Source organism: Pyxicephalus adspersus, chromosome 2 (genome assembly GCF_032062135.1).
Source record: "Pyxicephalus adspersus chromosome 2, UCB_Pads_2.0, whole genome shotgun sequence".
Taxonomy (NCBI): Eukaryota; Metazoa; Chordata; class Amphibia; order Anura; family Pyxicephalidae; genus Pyxicephalus; species Pyxicephalus adspersus.
The window spans coordinates 10008369-10022197 of NC_092859.1; the positions used below are offsets into that span (position 1 = coordinate 10008369).

Consider the following 13829-nt stretch of genomic DNA (forward strand, 5'->3'; position numbering starts at 1 on the left):
ATTCTAATATAATAAATAAATATAATAATTATACCCGGGAGTTAATCCTAAGAATTACAGGCCCACAATATAAACAAAAATTTCTACGCAAAAAAAATAGGATCACTTTTTGCATCAAAAAATGACAGAATTAGAACGCTAGGGGGGTTAATAGATAAACATTTAACGCATCACACACGATTCCCAGTGATCACTTCTCTTAGCGCTAGTGCATGAGCTGACATCTTCTGGAAAATGTGTACAGCATGGCTGTAAATGCGCATAAAAGACATTCATATATTTTCCTCCTAACCAGTTTGCAGAAAATATTCAGAAAGCAACATTTCAGAGTACTTTGACATGTGAGTGTTAAAATAATGTTTGCATTAAAGATGTTTGATGAACATTTAAATGTTCTATTACTTGTATGCATTTATGTCACACAAGTGTTATAGATAGTGTGACGCATATCTGTCTGTTAAAGCACAGTCTCCATTAGGAGTCCCTCCCTAGAGGATAACTGTCCATTTAGTACATGGTCCTCTTGAAAATGCCAATACACCTCATTTTGAGTAGGTACAGCTTACCTGACGCTCTCCCTCCACTAAAATTAACTACGTGGGTCTTCCCTTAGCTCTGCAGTCTTTTTTTCTGAAAACTTCACTAGGTCTTCTTTATCTTGTACATGCACATTTGTGGCCCCAGTTATTTCACAAACATTTTCTACAGGACTGCTGAAAACATCAGTGGACCATGTTCCTCATTGAAATTAATGTTTTTTTTACCATTCATTGAATGCATGCAGAATGATTTTCGGAAAAAAATAATAGTGAAGGTCACATAAAAGGTATGGTTTTAATATTATGTATTTTTAGACTACCAGCATATTACACAACACTTTTCAGACACCTTGGTCATGTAAATGACAATGTTTCTATGTATCATAGTCTGTAAAATGTCTGTAACATGTTGTTTATGGGGTGTTGGAGAAAAAAAATGTTTGGAGGAAAGCCACATAAACAGGAGGGAGCTTATACAAGCTCCGTGTAGACCATACCCTGCAAGATTTGAACATGAGGCTGCAAGGTGAAAGACCACCATGCCACCCTACGGGTAGTCTCCATTCATGGGTTGGTGACATGCTTAAAAAATAACCAAAGATACGAAGGACAGAATTTTTTCTTTGGGATAAAAATTATTTTTCAAAACAAAAATTATTAGTATATGTACCCTATCCCATGAAATTGTAAGGACACACAAATTCCTTCAAGGTATTTGTTTATTAATAATAATAGTAAACTATATAAAGCGCCAACAAATTATCCATATCTGTATATTGCAAATGACACGGGAGGTGGAGAGGACCCTGCCCAACCAACTATGGCTTGTCATTGATATTACGATCATGATATTATCTCCTGTTGACTGTATTTAAATGAAATTCATCTCTTTTCTCCAGACATTCAAGTGTTAATTTGTCACCCTACCTGAAAGACAAATAGAAACAAAGTGACACTGAAATTGACTTCTGAAACTATTGGAAATACCCCTTTGTTGTTCAGAATAAAGCATATTAGCCAGTCCAAAGCCAATTCATGTACGTGAATAGGGGATGGTGTAAATGAAAAGAACAAGGGGTAATTGAAGGATCCCAATACTACATCATATAAGGTAGGGTCAATGCGATTCCTCGTCTCTAAATGTCAGATGGGGTTTGGTGTCTAAATTTACTTCAGCAAAGGTAAAAGTCTTTTAACTTCTGTGGTCTTTTCTTGGCTTCAATTACTATAATTTTCCTATGTAAATGGTCCTTTCAAGTTTCATTTTTTGTTTCTTTTATATTTGACCAGGTTTAGTAAGCTCCTTTCATTTGTAATTGTGTAATATATTATTTTATTATTCTTATATGTTAGGTTATTATATTTAATGCTATCATTTCCTCGCCATCATATCACATATTTTATAACTAATGAGCTAATTTATGTTATGTTGCTCAATATATAGTTTGTATGCTATCATAAAAATATATCCTTTCATGTATATCATGCTATTTAATTATGTTCATTGCAAGTGCACGTTTTTAATGTAGATGTTATACACAATGGATTAAAACACTGTTACCATTAAATAAGGACATAGCAAAGCATACCTCAGGTGCAAATAAATTATCTGATTATCTATAAAAAATAGTTTGTTACATGTAAACTAAAAAATAAATATCTCTGAAACCAAACCTGTTTTAATATTTTTCTTGATGTTTGTGTCTCTTTGGAATTGGAAATTAAGATAGACAAAGGCCCTGATTTATTAAAGCTCTCCAAGGCTGGAGAGAATACACTTTCATCAGTGAAGCTGGGTATTTCCAGCAAACCTAGAATGGATTTCCTAAAAGTAATTAGGTATTAGTTAGCAAATGTTTTTAGTCCTGGACCAGATCCATTACAGGTTTGCTGGATCACCCAGCTTCACTGATGGAAGTATATTTTCTCCAGCCTTGGAGAACTTTATTAAATCAAGGCCAAGGCCCCTGGACCACATGGCATTCATTTTTTTTTTGTGGTAACAGGTATATGACACTTTTAGCATATTGGTGTTATGAGAAAATGGCACATACATTGCATCGCTGAAAAAGGACAGGAAAAACAGTCCTGTTGGCTTAAACCATCTCTAAAACGTTGCAATCTATCAATTTCCAAGTGATTCTGTAGTGCTTGATGCTTAATCCCAACTTCCACCATTGTAGTGCTTGTCTTTTAATTAACTCAGATCTTGAAGAGATAAAAAAATTTTACGATTATTTTGAACGATTGTATTGTGTACAATTCTGTACATGTTGTAACGATCATTCAAAAATAATCCATCAATAATGTACACACACTAGATACGATTGTTCAAACGATGCAGTAAGTGACGTGTACAGGAGAAAGTATCACAGAACAATCCACGATCACTGAACGACTGTACCCAAAATAGATTGCCAACGACTGTCGCCCAATCAGATCTTCCAGGACGGTTGTTCGTTTCCAGCGAGATTTCTTGTTCGTATGTGTCGTTGACCAGTCGTGCACTTTTTTTTGTTAATTATCGAACGATCTGTCGTGGATCGTTCATTTCCACCAACAATTTTTGCACGTGTGTAGGCAGCCTTACTGTTCATTTAAAATGTTTATTTGTAATGCATATATTAGTTAAGTCTCATGGCACACATACAATTAAAGTAAATGTAAAATACCATTTATTTTACTAAAAATGGTCTCTGGTTTTGTCCATTTCTTAGAAACAGTTGCAGCGTGTTTGCCCTACACACCACTGATTTTCAATGGTCATGATGGCTTCACGATTCATCTCAAGTTATCTTTACCAGTCAGAGTACAGTTTGTTTTAAAATCTAAAAAACAGATGAATCTGTTGTAGTAGAGTTATCAGTATTGGATATGAAGAATACAATGTGTATGCAATGCAATGTGTGCAAAAATTTGGTCAAGTTTGTTTTTTATCATACCAAGAATTAACATAATTTGCAAAGGCATATAATGTTTTATGCAGCAGTAATCCAAATCTTTAAATACCAATTTTGACTTCAAACAGCAGAAAGAAAACCAGTAAAAGCCCCATCAGATAGACCGAAATCATTGTTGTTTTTCAGAACAAAGGTTCCAATTATCCTGTGATATATATATATATATCTGTGTGTGTGTACAGCGTTGCATAATATGCAAATAAATACTGTTTATTACTAATAATATAAAATTGTTGAAAAATTGTTGTCATACTTACCTGTCATTTTCCTTCCCTGTAAACCCATACAAAAGAGAACACCATACCGTTGGGTTGGTTCCACTCCTTGATCTCCATAGGACCACCTTAGCAAAGCTATAAAAGTAACTTCCCTCTCCCCTGCAGGTGTTCTTTAACCTCCAGGGCAGTTTATTTCTGTCTAGATTTATATGTCTAAAAGTGGTACATTCTCTTTTATGAAAATGTATTTTACAGTATAAAATAATAGTATGAATATAATAAAGTTTGAAACACAAAATCAGGTCAAAATAATAAAAAAAAAAAAAAAAAAATTATTAATAAACTTTGAGATGATTTTGTGTTTCAAACTTTATTATACTCATTCTAATATATTACACTGTAAAATAAATGTTCATGAATAACAATATACTGCTTTTGGACATAGAAAATCCAGTGTATTGCATTAAATACAGTTATTTTGTATTGAATTCCCACCATGCCCCTAGCGATGGCCGCACACAGACGAAAAGGACTGGAGGATGCTGATGGGACCAGGTAAGTCTTTATTTTTTTTTAGCTACCTCCAGTGTGGCTCGGGTTTACCGCATTGTAATCTGCTTTTAAAATATTGATCGCAGTGATAAAAATATTAAAAATAAATCCAAATAATAAATCCAAAAGTTTATCATTATTTTAGTTTATTATTGTACCCTTATTTGGACAAATTTAATTTTTTTTTAAATTTTTTACTAGTTATTAAATTGATTTTTTTTATAAATATTATTTATATTTATTACATTTTAATTTATGATTTATGTTTCAAACCTTATCATACCGGGGAGTTAGTCTTAAGAATTACACGCCTAAAATATTAAACAACAAGTTTCCACGCAAAACAGTGTACCTCTTTTGACAAAAATACTGACATAATCAGACCGCCAGGGAGGTTAAACAAGACATTCAATGATTGATTCATATACATTTTCAGGAAGATCCTTTCCAAGATGCATGGCTCTGAAACCTTGCTTGTCATGGTAAACGTAGATAAAGAAATTCATCTCCCAAGTCCATTTTCCTATTGAGCAGTCCTTGACAGGATGGAAGGGGGCGCTCTTGTAGGATAATAGGCCTATGCTAAAAAGAATGACTTTACTGACCAATTTCACAACTGCTTTGAAGAACTGTCACTGCCAAAGATGTTCCACTCGCTTGGTGGTTGTGGGGGCTGACACAAGTTGACCCCGGGTTCCTCATCCACAGTTGAATGCAGCAAAATCTGGAACCTGTGCTGGTGATGGGTTAACAAAGAAAACCCTTGGTTCTGCCATTCAAATAAAAACTTTCTATATATTGTGGCATCTATTTATAGATGATTCCAAGCTTTGAGCTGCATATCTGCCACCACAGAGAAAGGTTGGGAGCTAGGAGCCTCTGCCTTTCAATAAGTTGGCATTCAGTCCCGGGAAATCAGTGATAGAATGCTGCCCTGGAAAAGTTAGTCCTGGCAAGAAAGAAAAGAAGTAGCCATCATAATTTAACACCTTTCCAATTCCAAACAGTGTGTGCCCAGAGGCCACTCATGATTCATAAATGATCTGCCCATATGATCATATTTGTATTTTATCTTGTAGAATCACAAATTATCACCCTGTGCTTGCCTCTGCACTTCCTTTCAAAGTGTATCTAATATATTGTGAGAGTCACTGGTAGATATTTACTGAATATTGAGATCGTGACGTATATTTTTTAATATTTGTATTGAATATGACATGATACATGGCAATAACAGCAGTTTCTGTATTGTAGTGCTGAGATATATAAATGTGTTGAATTGCATCACTGAAGAAGTGGACTTTGCCTGCGAAACGCGTTGGGTAAGAATAATCTCAGCATTTGTGTCATGCAAATATGATATGTTCTTAATTTTTATAGACAATTTTACTGGAAATATTTTGTAATAAAGCGTTGAAGATTTTATGGAAAATAACTGTCGTGAAAGTCCCATTGGTGTATTCCCAGGTTGTTTCTTTAATGTTCATATGATCAGGCAACATATTTTGAAGCTGGTGGTTAGGAGACAGAAACGTTGAGATGCTTCTCTGTCCATAAGAAACAAAAAATATGACTTTGACTTGATGGAAACAGACAATCTTCATTTCACCTTGTCTGGCAATGTAGATCTGTCCTTTTCACAGGTACCTTGACTCTCTACTGATACAAGAGCAAAGCGAAGGCTTTCAAAACGTCTCAGGACAGCCCACCATTTACCCGATTGAAATGGGACCACCTTTTGAAAGGAAAGCCATAGGCGATGTACCATACTTGTGGGCTCCCCGTTTAAGACTGGCATCCAAGGTAACTGGAATCCTAGTCCTGTGCCTCAGAGATATTTCCCAAGACAAATTGCAATGGGAGCAAGACTATCCCAAGTCTAGTCATACTGGCCAGGGTTAAGTGAGTCTATTCTCCAACAAGCAGCAAACCCAAGAATCAAGGAAGCACAACTGGAACCCAAACATGTGCCATCCTAACAATTAACCAATGGAAATAGATGGCATCAGCCTCAGAAATATGCTGCATTCCATGTAGATAGGTTAATTGGCTTTTGTCTAAAACTATATATATTTATATTAAAATATATACCTATGGTAGGTCTCACACTTGGGCCACTAGGGGGGCGCAACTGCTTGCATGGAAGTGGTGTGAGCAATAGGAAGGGCCAAGGCGCAGAATCTAAGCAGTAACCAGGTCTTCGACAGAGCCCCTAGTGGTGATGATGTTGCACTGCTGGTTACTGCCAGGTTGTAGTGCTTGGGCACAACAGGGTTGGCAGGATGAAACACGGTACAAAACCTCAAAGCAGAAGAATAGTCGAGGAAGGCCAGGGTCAATGCAGGCAGCAAGCAAGAGAGGTCAGGTTACAAGCCTGGGGTCATAGCCTAATGGACTGTACCCATTTCTCCTGTCTTCAGCTTCCTTTTTGCAAACATTCATGGCATGTTGTGCTGGTTAGCCCTAACGGTTCCATACGCATCTGAAGCAACTCAAAGTTCAGCCCTGATTTAGCAATGGCTCAATGAGTTAATGAACAGAAGATTTTGCCATTCCCTAGTTGTTTTGGATTTTTTGGATATTTGCTAAATATTTTGGATATATCTAATATTTGTTAGATATTTTGATATATTTTGGATTGAATTCTGTTCCTTTTCCAGTGTATAGGACTTAATTTCAAATGTAGACAGTTTACAATTTGCACAGCATGTAGAATTTAACGCCAAGTTGTACTCTCTTTGATGCAATGTATTGCACCTAGCTGAGTATCCATTTGTAGGCCGTTAGACGTTTATCTGTGTCTCTTTCTGGCACACAGAATCATTTGAGATATTTCCCAAATTTTTAAATATTTCTTGATCAGGGTAAATCTGTACTCTGGCATGACTGTGCCAAAGAATGAAGTGGCAAGTATCTCATTAGTAGACCAATACCATTTCTTCACTCCCTGAAGTATCACTAAGCCCAGAAATAGCCAAATGTCATCTTTGGTCACTGGTTCACACTTGCAAACCTCAGGTGTGGAGCAGCTAATTGTTGTTCAGCGTACCTGTTTGTCTCAGCAACTATTTTATCAATAACCTCATCGGTCAGAAACAATTGCAGGTATGCCAAGGGGTCGTTGTGTTCAGCATCTATTTTCATACAAGTTCCAGTAAATGGGTATCTTGGGGGCACTGCCTGAGCCTTACCAAAGTCAATAGAGCACCAAGTTCGCACATTACTGACCTCAAGCCCAGATTTGTCGCTGTTTTCACTTTCACTGGTGAATCACTATCGCTCGATTCCACAAGTGATTCTAAAACACTATCGCTGCTTTCTAGCTGTTTGAAAACAGCTCTTGCGCTGGCGAGACACCTTTTGGAAGCCATAGATATGGTCAAGTTTCCTGTAAGTTTCCAGGGGCTTTCAAGGTCAGAGACGTGTTCAAATGAGGAAATGTGTTACAATGTAATCTGCTTTTAAACAGTTTTTACAGTATAAAACACCAAAAAAACACATAATAAATGTACAAATACATATTTTAGTGCACCAAACATCCTTGCCCAGTGCCCTGATTTACATTTTGCTCACTATTAGCCCTGACCTTGAGCTGACCTTTTGATGACTTATAATCACTTCCTGAATGTATAATCTGATCACTTTGTCTTTGACCTTGATTGTTCCTGACTGATTACAGGAGACCTGACCCCATGGCATCCAAAAGGCATCTCACCGGCGCAAGCGCTGTTTTGGAGTAACTTGTCTAATTTGTCATCAGAGATAGTGAACTGAGTGAGGATTCTGGACCTGAGGTCAGTGCTGTGTGCACATGGTGCTCCATTGACCTTGATGCGGACCAGACAACACCACCAAGATTTCCATTAACTGGGGCACCTGGGATGAAAATTGAGGCTGAATCCAATGATACCCTGGCATACCTGAGGTTGTTTTTGACCAATGAAGTTATCAAAAACAAATGGTTGCGGAGACAAACAGGTAAGCCGCTCTGTGTTTGCTAACTTTTTGAAATTTTTTGCTAATTTTTTTTTATCCAACCATGTATATGCTGCTCTGTGTTTGCTTTTATATAAAAAAAAAAAAAAACAAAAAACAAAAAAAAACATGCAAACGTATGCTGCTCAGTTTGCTAACTTTTAACATTTTTTTAAATGTTTTGCTTATTTTTTTTTATGCAAACATGTATGCTGCTGTTATGAACGAAGGTGTGGACCCACTGTGCCGCTGGCCAGGTAAACTCTAGAGGGGCGTAACTAAGCAGCCACCCGGTCTTCACTAGAGCCTCTGATGGTGAGGATAGGCTTGGGCTGCGGGGTAGCTACCAGGTGCCACTCCAGAACAATCCCCAGGCCAGTGGCAGCTGACCACAGGAGTCAAGACCAGGGTGCAGACAAGCAGAGTCCAAAAACGTAGTCCGAGATCAGGGTCAGGCAGCAAACAAGCAAGGTCCAAAAGCGTAGTCCGAGGTCAGGGTCAGGCAGCAAACAAGCAAGGTCCAAAAGCGTAGTCCGAGGTCAGGGTCAGGCAGCAAACAAGCAAGGTCCAAAAACGTAGCAAGGTCCGGTACACAGGAAAGCAGTCAGATAAATCACTAAACACAGGGTAATGCTGGTAAGCCAGAGATTGCTCAGGCAACTTCCTGTAATAGGAGGTGCCTTTAAATCCCTGCAGGACATCAGCCATAGGCTGTGGAAAACAGAGGGCGTGTGTGTGTTACCTCAGAGACACACCCACGCCAGCTCACAAACAGAGCAAGTCTCAGCATGGAGGAAACACTGATATGGAACATAGGTAGTGTTACCTGAGAGATAGAACCCGGCGCCCATGCCTGCGATTAGGAGCAGCGGCCCCGGCACGACCTGCAGTGCTAACAGCTGCTCTGTGTTTGTGAACATATTACTTGCAACCTTCACCACACTATAAAAGAACATATTCTAAAAGACCTTTTTTATTATGTTTAATGCAGGTACGTTGGACAACAACAAGGTGCTCCACACCTGAGGTTTGCAAGAAGCAGAAAGTGGGAACCTGTGACCAAGGATGACATTTGGCTGTTTTTGGGCTTGGTGATCCTGCAGGGAGTTGTGGGCAAACCCATGCAGAAGTGGTACTGGTCCAAGAATAAACTGATTGCCACTCCATTCTTTGGCACTGTCATGCCAGAATACTGATTTTGCCTAATCATGAAGTACCTGCACTTCGCAAACAATGAAGAATTTGATGAGACTATCGATCCCGCACCAAAACTGAACAAATTTTGGGATGTGTCTCAGATGATTCTAAAAAATTTCCAGCTAACCTATGTGCCAGAAAGATGTCAGCATTGACGAAAGTCTAATGGCTTACAAGGGGAGGCTCAGCTGGGTGCAGTACATTGCGTCAAGGAGGTCTTGATTTGGCGTGAAAGTGTATATGCTGTGCGAATCCTCATCTGGCTACATATGGAATACGGTGCTGTACACTGGAAAAGGGACACAGTTTAACCCCAGGTACAGCCATTATGGATTGGCAACATCTTCAGTGCTATCCCTCATTGAGCCATTGCTAGATCAGGGCTATTGTGTCACAACTGACAACTTCAACACTTCTCCTGAGCTTTATGAGTTCCTTCTGCAACACAGAACAGATGCCTATGGAACCTGCCAGCACTGTTTGCAAAAGAGAAGCTGAAAACAGGAGAAATTGTTGCCTGGCAGAAAGGAAAGATGATGGCCCTGAGATGGTGTGACACAAAAGATGTGTACTGTCCATGATGCCTCCACAGTTATAGTACACACAAAACGTGGGAAAGAAGTGATGAAGCCACAGGTGGTGACTGACTACAACAACACCATGGGAGGTGTCGACAGAGCTGACCAAGCCATGACATTCTACCCAGCGAGGTAGAAACAGCAAAGGAAGTACTACAAAATGATTTTCAGGCATCCTATTGAGCATGGAATGCCTACGTTCTGTACGGAAAAATAGAGGCCTGTGAATATTTCAGACTTCATTTTGCAAGTTTCTGAATTCATAGTGGCTATGAATAGAACTGGACGTCGTGCTGCTATCGTTGTCAACCCAGAACGCCTGACCGGTCGTCACTTCACTGACCCACTAACCCAGCACCTACACGGATGTGCGTGGTTTGCTGCTCAAAGCCCGATGACAGAGGAAGGAAGATCCACAAGGAAACCAGGTTCCACTGTCCTGACTGTGATGTTGGGCTTTGTGCGGCACCCTGCTTCAAAATAGGAGGGTTAAGCAGTGAAAAAAAAATCTTACAAAGCACTTGTCACATTCTGTACATTGAAATGGTTTCTCCCCTGTGTGAATTCTTTGGTGTCCAGCAAAATCTACCTTTCTTACAAAGCTCTTTTCACACTCTGTACATTGAAATGGTTTCTCCCCTGTGTGAATTTTCTGGTGCATATTAAGGTGGCTTTTTCGTGTAAACCACTTGTCACATTCTGAACATTGAAATGGTTTCTCCCCCGTGTGAATCTTCCTGTGTGTAGCTAATGTCCCCTCTGTACAGAAGCACTTCTCACATTCTGAACATTGAAATGGTTTCTCCCCTGTGTGAATTCTCTGGTGCAGAACAAGATAACTATTTCGTGAAAACCACTTGTCACATTCTGAACAGCCAAATGGCTTCTCTCCAGTGTGAATCCTTATGTGGTTATCAAGACTGAATTTTTGTGCAAACCGCTTGTCACATTCTGAACATCCAAATGGATTCTCCCCGGTATGCATGCTCTGATGTGCAGTAAGATTTCCCTTTACTCTGAAACATTTGTCACATTCTGAACATCTAAATGGTTTCTCTCCAGTGTGAATCCTCTGGTGAGTGGTAAGATTTGTTTTGCGACTAAAGGACTTTTCACATTCAGAACATGAAAACATCTTCTGTTTTGAATGACTCATCTTGCTTAGCTCTAAACTCTGTAAAGAAAATGAAGATTTATGTGAAATTTTATTTTATAATATACATTTATAAAATAACATGAAGCAGAATTTAAGAGCATTTAAAAATGTACAATTTTAAAAAATAATTTTTTAAAAATTGTGGGTTTGGCGTGAAATGCACAAAGGGGTTTTGTGGCTGCTGTTTGAGTTTATTATTTTTCCCCGCTGTAGTTTCCGTTGCATCAATAAAAAAAAAGAATGTTGATATGTGTTAACAAGCTTTATTGTGAATTTTTAATAAGTGCTGCATTGATCTTTTTATTAAATGTCATGACCGAGTTTCTTGGAGGAATTGAGGTAAAAATGTAGATTTGGAACCGGAGCTAAAGTTTGCCTAGTAAATCATTTGAATGGCAAGGTAAGCAGTTTTTTGCTTCTTGTGAACATTAGGCTAAAGCCCCCAGAGGGCCATTTGTAATAATCAGAATATTGGGCACTAAACTCTTGGTGAAGGTATAAAGCCGTGAACATTTTCATGAGCTGTTGCAACCCAACATCCTGGCAACCACTAACCAATTAAAAAGCTCACTGCTTTGTACCTTGACTAGTACTGGTATTGGGCTGACTGTCCAATATTTGCATAAGTTAAAAGCTGCTGTTGTATAAAACATACACAAAAAAAAAAAAAAAAAAAAAATTGCTGGATTTCCTTGCAAGATCAACAGTTATTTTTTCTGTATGCACAGAAGATGTGAATAACTAATGCAGTCATCATATTAAGGTGAAGGATATTTTTTAGGTTTGAACATACTTTATTTGCAGATATAAAAACTTTACATTGGTTCTTGATGATTGATTAACCAGAAACAAAACAATTGTGAAAACAGATACTTTGTGGTCTTTGGTTATTGTTCCCTAAATACCACAAAATAAATATAAAGCTTTGACTATTAGACAAAATACGAGGGGGTGCCGAGAAGTTCCTGGCTTTGCCCAGAAAGAAGAGAGCCAAAGTTATGAAATAACAGATATATTCAACATATTCCCTCCTGAGACTGATGCACTTGGTACAGAGCAGTTCCAGCTTTTCTAGACCATTCAAATAAAAGTCCCTTGGTTGGGCTGCAAACCAGCTCTACGCAGCATCTTTGACATTAGATAATGTCCTCAAAATGTTGCCCCTTCAGGTGTTTCTTCAAATTCAGGAACACATAATAGTTCAAAGAGGCCAGGTCACGTGAGTAGGGGGAATGGGATGGTGGACCAATTAGAAACCCAGGGTGTTCAATTTGGCAACCACAATATTGGACGTGTGAGCAGGTGCATTGTCCTGCAAAAAAAAGGACCCCTTTGGTCAACTTTTCACAGCGTTTCCTCCTACTTGCCTCCTTCAGCTGGTCCAGGAGGTTAGCATAAAACTGTCCGGTAAACCTAGAGCCCTGAGGTAGGTAGTCCTCCAACAGAATAAAATTTTTGTCCCAGAAAACGGACGCTGTGACTTTTTGGCCGATTTCTGGGTTTGGGACTTCTTCAGCCGCTGGGACCCCCTGTGGGGCCATTCCTTTGACTGTTCCTTGGGTTCAGGATGATAGATGTGGAGCCAGGTTTCATCCTCAGTCACTGACTTAGCCAAAAAGTAAAGTACTGTGCAGCTTCAAAATGGGCCAAATTGGCTTTGGATGATTCAACTCGTTCCTTCTTCTGATCACTGTTCAAACATTTAACTTAGTATGTAGGGAGATCTATGGCTGGAGACCCAGCATAGAGGAAGACCTGAGGGACGCCATTCCCTTAATAGGACCGCCCCCTGCCCCACGTGCTCAGACCATAGGTCTGGGGATAGCCTTGAGGCTATTGGATGATGTCACGTCAGAGGGGCGGTGTTAAAAAACGTCATCCCCCAGTGTTCATCATAGAGCATGTGACTTCCAGCCTGTCATGTCCAGTGCAGAGGAGGGAGGGCATCTCCCCCTCCCCCTCCCCTCTTTGACTCAGTGCTACAGCCGGTCAGAGAGCAGCTGCCTCACTGTATCTCCATCTAATAAGACAGGGATATACGGGGAGGAGCGGCATTTACCCCTAATAGAGGCAGGACCGCGTCAGGGTGCACACAGAGTAACTCTGGGTGCACCTGTCCCTGCAAGTCAAGCTTAGGGGAGGGGAAGGAACATGCCTAGTTCCTCCTTAGGGGGACACGTCTCTACATAATCCATTGCATTGCACAACAGAATCAAGTCCAGTGAATAAGATAATGTAGATAGATTTAGATGTTATATATGTATACATTGAGATCTGCTGAATATTCAAATAGTAAAAGTACATGTGCTTATATATGATATTAATAAACAACAAATGTTCATAGCAATCAGCTTTGGTATTATACAGATACCGTATATCATATACAAAAAAGTGTATCACACCTCCATAGCAGTCACATATAATAAAATATGAACATAATATAATACAGTATATTATAAGGCAGCGTAATGAAACTGCGTTCTCCTTCTGTTAGGACAATTCATATGAACATGTATTGGATCATGCCTTTTTATTGGCAGTTGATTTCCATAATAGAACATATAGGCAATTATTAAACAATACAGTTACAGAAAAGACTTGAAACTAAAGGCATCATTTAGTCCTGGAAAATAGTTAGCTTTAAGAGTGAAAAT

At 39.0% G+C, this 13829-nt stretch overlaps 1 protein-coding gene and 1 pseudogene across 1 annotated transcript in view; one reads left to right on the top strand and one right to left on the bottom strand.

Annotated features, from left to right (window-relative positions):
• The window catches only part of LOC140322834 (uncharacterized), a 317266-nt pseudogene that overhangs the window by 2984 nt on the left and 300453 nt on the right, over positions 1-13829 (top strand).
• LOC140324840 (uncharacterized) overlaps positions 10495-13829 on the bottom strand; it is a 16120-nt gene continuing 12785 nt past the window's right edge. Inside the window, exon 2 of the mRNA XM_072402967.1 lies at positions 10495-11193. Coding sequence (XP_072259068.1) covers positions 10495-11193 — 699 coding nt within the window. The remainder of the gene's footprint in view (positions 11194-13829) is intronic.